The sequence below is a fragment of the Sander lucioperca genome, chromosome 5, assembly GCF_008315115.2.
Source record: "Sander lucioperca isolate FBNREF2018 chromosome 5, SLUC_FBN_1.2, whole genome shotgun sequence".
Classification (NCBI taxonomy): domain Eukaryota; kingdom Metazoa; phylum Chordata; class Actinopteri; order Perciformes; family Percidae; genus Sander; species Sander lucioperca.
Genome location: NC_050177.1, coordinates 11420805 through 11426326, shown reverse-complemented (window position 1 = coordinate 11426326; position 5522 = coordinate 11420805). Strand labels below are relative to the sequence as shown.

General features: G+C 40.5%; 1 protein-coding gene across 1 annotated transcript; it reads right to left on the bottom strand.

Annotated features, from left to right (window-relative positions):
• Positions 1-341: 341 nt before the first annotated feature.
• Positions 342-4222, bottom strand: LOC116050852 (extracellular calcium-sensing receptor-like). The gene is made up of 6 exons (XM_031301078.2): positions 4059-4222; positions 3570-3867; positions 2605-3399; positions 2209-2436; positions 1894-2017; positions 342-1300 (listed from the first exon to the last, which is right to left on the bottom strand). Exons 1-6 carry the CDS (start codon positions 4145-4147, stop codon positions 393-395), a joined length of 2442 nt encoding a protein of 813 aa, XP_031156938.1. The 5' UTR covers positions 4148-4222; the 3' UTR covers positions 342-392.
• Between the last annotated feature and the right edge of the window lie 1300 nt (positions 4223-5522).

Sequence of the window (5522 nt, the reverse complement as noted above, 5' to 3'; positions counted from 1 at the left end):
TTGTATTTCCGTTTTGTTGATACTGTACATATTGTACAAATGGAAATAAATATATTATTTAAGTACAAGCATTTAACATGTAGGTTCTTGACCTTGGGATCCAGACAGTAGGCCTATACAGTGACAAAAATATAAACCTTGCAAAGGTTGATCATTTTATGAGCCCATTACATGAGAAAACTTAGCTTCCGCATTACAGGTTTTTTTTATTACAAACTGTGTGCCACCTGCAGACATTGCTTGTGCTTGACAGCCTCAATGGTGGGGAGTGGAGTATCGGTGATGCATCAGGCATTTTTAATTAAGATAGATGTCTACTTGACAGTCTGCTTAACAAATGATTATAATGGCATAAAAAGCCTTTGCCGCCATATTATTTTAGGGTTTCATAATTATTTTGGTACCCCCTTCCCCATTATATTCTTTTTTGTATTCTTCTCTGGTTTCAGTAAGATAATATAACATTTTGGAATGAAAATACAAAAGAGCAGTCCAAAACTGGAGGCCAGAATAGCAAATATCTCTACAGCAACACTGAACTTCCCAGGAGAGCTGACATACGCTGGGATAAAAGTGATCCATACTGCGCAGAATATCAGCATGCTAAAGGTGATGAATTTGGCTTCATTAAAATTATCAGGCAGTTTCCGGGCCAGAAAAGCAAGAATGAAACATAACATGGCCAGAAGTCCTATGTACCCAAGTACAGCCCAAAAACCAACAGCTGAGCCCAGAGCACACTCTAAGATGATTTTGTCCTTGAATATCTTAAGATTCTTAAATGGAAAAGGAGGAGAAATTGTTAACCAGAGGATACATATGATAACTTGTATAACAGTGAAGCCCACAACACTGAGTTTCTGCTGTGCAGGCCCAAACCATTTCATGACATTACTACCTGGAAGTGTGGCCCTGAAGGCCATCAACACCACTATAGTTTTCCCCAGAACACAAGAGATACAGAGGACAAAGGTGATGCCGAATGCTGTGTGTCGCAGCATGCAGGACCACTCAGACGGCCGGCCTATGAACGTCAGAGAACACAGGAAACACAGAGTGAGGGCGAACAGAAGCAGGAAGCTCAGCTCAGAGTTGTTGGCCCTGACAATAGGAGTTTTCCTGTATCTGAAGAAAATGAATGCCACAACAGCAGTGATGCATGTTCCAAATAAGGATGCTGCAGTGAGCAGCGATCCCATAATCTCTTCATATGATAGAAACTCTGCCTCCTTCTTCACACAAGCGTCTCTTCTCTCATTTGACCAGAACTCAGGGTGGCATCGCACACAGGTGATAGAATCTGAAACAACAGTTATTAGACTTTCTCAGTACATTTGTCTTTTGTTTTGTCTCAACCTTACATCTTTTCTTTGCATATAAGACTGATAAGATTGCATTGTTTCGTCATAAATGATTTGGATTTCATAAGCACTGGTGGCCCCAGAAATGTTTCATAGTTCCATAGTTTCATGAGCCATAACTACATTTCAGGAATTCTATACAGCTGTTGTAATATATAGGCTAGTTGAAAACTAGGAAAATATGAGATTTAAGGAGTCACAGACTTTGGTTTCTGATTTTATAGTTAATGGTAAAAAACTGATGTGCATAGTCTAATACTGGTACAGTTAACATTTTGAGTCCCACAACAATCCTGTTTTAATGTCTTATGTGTTTGTATATATACATGTTAGGTGATTAATTGTTCTTCAATAGGCTAGTTGTCATTTTCCTTAAAACAGACAAATATATAGCTTTAATTTGAATATTGCTTATTATGCAAATGCAATTCTTGATGGGGGACCAGCGATTGTATAAGGATGGCCATGTATTTTGAGTGAGCTGACCCTTTAATGATCATTTTTATACCTTTCAACAGATGAATTACTGTACCTGTAATGTTGCTTATTTCTCCTTCTGTGCATCTTAAACAGTCATAGCAGCAGACAGGCTTTCCTTTCTGGAGAACCTTGCGAGTTCCTGGAGGACATTTCTCACTGCAAACTGACAAAGGCACCTGCATGAAAAAAAAAAAAAAACAATTATAAGAAAAATGTATGGGCATTCACTTTGACAAGGTGTTGGCTTTGCAAGCCTCTATTATTCAACCAAGTATTATTATATAATAACTATAGCTAATAACTTATTGAAAGTTTTAATTTGAAATTTACAGTAATTAACAGTTACAGTGATACCATTGTAGCTTACCTGTTGTGAGTTTTGTGCCCAAATGAAAGACTTATTTTGCAGATTCAGCTGTTTGTCTGCAGGTAAAGATGCATCATAAAGACCAACTGTGACAAAGTCCACAATACCATGTTCTGTTGGCTGCCAGTTTATAATTTCATACTTTGCTGCTGGGTCTCCATTCTCATTAGAGTAAACCTCATCTCCTTCCTTAGTTTTGAACTGAATCATTTTTATGTGCTGTAAAATCTAAGAAAATATGTATCCATATGTATTATTATCTGACAAATATGTTGTAGCCCTATTGGCTAACAGCATGATAGACTGACTGCAACTATTTTCACATTTTAAAATGTTTTCCTTGTTAATGTAACTTACTGTAAAAACTATCATTTCAGTAGTTCGTTTTCAACTCACCATCAATGGATCTAGCTGCACCTTGTTGTCGCAGGTTTTGTTACAGCAGAGAATATTATGAAGTGCGTGGGCCACAGCATACACTCCTTTATAGACATTGTTAAAGATAGGCATGAGCGACATATCCATTAAGCTGTTTTGCACTCCAGACAGATCTTCATGGCCAGTACATTCTCTTTGATTCCCTGGTGAAGATTTTGACTGTTTGAATTTACAGCTAAATAATGTCTCCCAAAACTCTGAAAACATTTCATTACTAAATGAATTAAGTGGCTTCGCATCCAACATGAACTCTCTAATGCCACTGACATGTGCTTTGGGGATGGACAGGCCTATGGCACCATCTAGAATGTGATTCTTATCCATTACTGCAGTGTGGTAATCAGAGAGCCAGGCCTCAGTGCCTACCCACTGGTACCCAGTCAAGTTGTGGTTAGACATCTCAGATATTATTATATCAATATCCATGTGGGAGAGAAAAGTGACTATCACCTTGGAAGTGGAAGCCTTGATGATGTCAATTATCTTTTGTATTTTGTCTGGTGGATCTGTTCTAAAGAAAGATACAGAGTACTCCAGACAGATGCCCAGATGCTGGGCAGTTTCTGTGAATATGGCCATGCCATTATTGCCATAATCCACATTTGATCTAATAGCTCCAACCCAAGTCCAACCAAAGTGCCACACCAACTGGGCCAGGGCTCTGCTCTGGTAGTAATCACTGGGTATTGTTCTGAGAAAGGATGGGTACTTGGTTTTATCACTGAGACAAGCACAAGTAGCAAAGTGGCTGATCTAAAAGAAAGAAGAAATTATATCACAATATGAAGATAGAAAAGTAAAACGTTTTCACAGCACACTGTCATTCTTTTAAAATCCCTTTTTTCTATGACCATGTGGAATAATTACAACATAATACATATATTTGTACATATATGCTTTTATTTTTTTCCATTCTTACCCACCATTGGGATATGAAAGGGTCCGATGACAGTAGCTACAGCCATGCAAGGAGAGGAAGAGCTTTCTCCCATAATGGCCTGCACTTGTGCAGGTCTGGTACATGGTGCCTCGAAGGGTGCAGATAATATCTCATTACCATTAGCCAAGGCCAGTGCAACCCTCACACTTCTGGCAATGGAGCCACAGACATCATAGATCTTATAGCCCAGAGAGATACCAGGCAGTATGTCTGTGCTGTTATTAATCTCCTCTATGGCAAAGAGCATAGCCTGGGCATACTGTAAATCTCTGAAATTGAAACTTGATTTGGACAGTTATAAATAATTGGACTTGCAAACAATATATTGTGAAACAGTAGCACAGCAAATAAAAAATGAACACAATAGAGACTATTTCTCATTATTATACACAGCTTGATAACTTATTTGTATCTGTACCCCTTTCCACTTAAATATTTCAAATCTAAATAGATGTATGTGTAAAACATTTACCTGGTGCATTCCAGTGGCAGGGGTTTGTGCCTGTAGGTGTCCTGTCTGTTTATCCAGCTGGTGTGGAAAGAGAAGATTCCCCCCAACATAATGTCCCCATTCTTAAATAGCTGGGGGTTCTCAGGATCTCCTCTCTGCCTGCACACCGGCTCCTCAGCCTGAGAGAAAGATGCCACCAGCAACAGCTGTAAGAGTGCCCAACCCTGCTCTGGCCACCTTTGTGTGGACGTCATACTGTCTAAGAGAGCTAAATCACTGGGTGGCATCACATTCATGTAAATCATAAGCTTGCACTGGTATTTATATGTGGCAGTACGCGAGTGGCCTATGACACTCGAGAAGCTAAAAATGTCCGACAACGCCACTTGGGATAGGCCCAAGACCTTTAAAAGCACACAGGTTTGTTCTCAAAATCAGGGGTCAGAGACAATAACAATTTTATTTAGTTAAATATGTTGGAAATAGCAATATCTTTTCTGTTAAAAGGGTAAGTGATGATATTAGAAAAAATAATAAAACAATTAAAATCAATAAACCACCAAGCATAATGAAAAGAAAGAAAAACCAAACGAAATGAACCAAAATCACACCATGCAAGAGATACAGTTAATATACAACATTGATCTAAAACAATCCTTTTGTACAGTTATCTGAATTTTCCAACCATTAGCCTATACTCCAGGAGAGCTACATCCGCTCCAACACCAATCAGTCCAGAACGCTCTGCATCCAGCACTCTCTAGGCTATATCCAGAATATTTTTACTGGAATCCAGAACAGCATCAGCGCCCGATGAAGTGCTCACCACCTGATGAACCTCCGAGCTCCACAGGTCCCGCAGTTTATGACGGCCCCTGGCGCCATGATCCCTCACATACACCGGCTGGCCCACCAGCAGCGGCACATCCCTCACATGTTGGTCATGCCGCTCCTTCCGACGACTTGCCGCTGTGAGCAGCCGCTCACGAGCACAATCAAAAGCAAACCTCAACCCTCCTGGTGCTCCGCCACCCATCCTTGCACCTCACCTGGCCTTGGTTCTTCCACACGCCCCGAAAGGAAGTCAATGGGAAGCCTTGGTTCTTGACCAAACATCAAGTAATAAGGGGACTCCCCAGGTATCCTGATGAGGTGTTGTATTATAACAGAAGAGGACATAAGGTAGACAAGACGCCCAATCCCGCTTCTGTGGCAAGGGCAATGTTCGAAGAAGGTTGTGCAGCGTACGATTGAAGAGCTCACATTGCCCATTTCCGGCCGGATGGTAAGGGATAGTACGAGATTTGGTTACCCCATACATCAAGCAAAGTTGTTGGATCAAAGTGCTTTCAAAACTCCTCCCTTGATCGGAGTGCAAGCGACTTGGCACACCAAACTTATAGAACCACTCAGCCACAAGAACCTGGGCCACGGTAGAGTCTGTCTGATCACATGTAGGCACAGCTACTGTAATCTTGCTAAACA

Bases quoted from the DNA above. Each gene is read 5' to 3' on its own strand.
- LOC116050852 (XM_031301078.2), bottom strand. From the start codon at position 4,147: ATGTTGGGGGGAATCTTCTCTTTCCACACCAGCTGGATAAACAGACAG. The intron at 3,868-4,058 runs GTAAATGTTTTA...GTCCAAATCAAG, and splicing joins CTGCCACTGGAATGCACCAG to TTTCAATTTCAGAGATTTAC. The intron at 2,437-2,604 runs GTGAGTTGAAAA...ATATTTTCTTAG, and splicing joins TGCAGCTAGATCCATTGATG to ATTTTACAGCACATAAAAAT.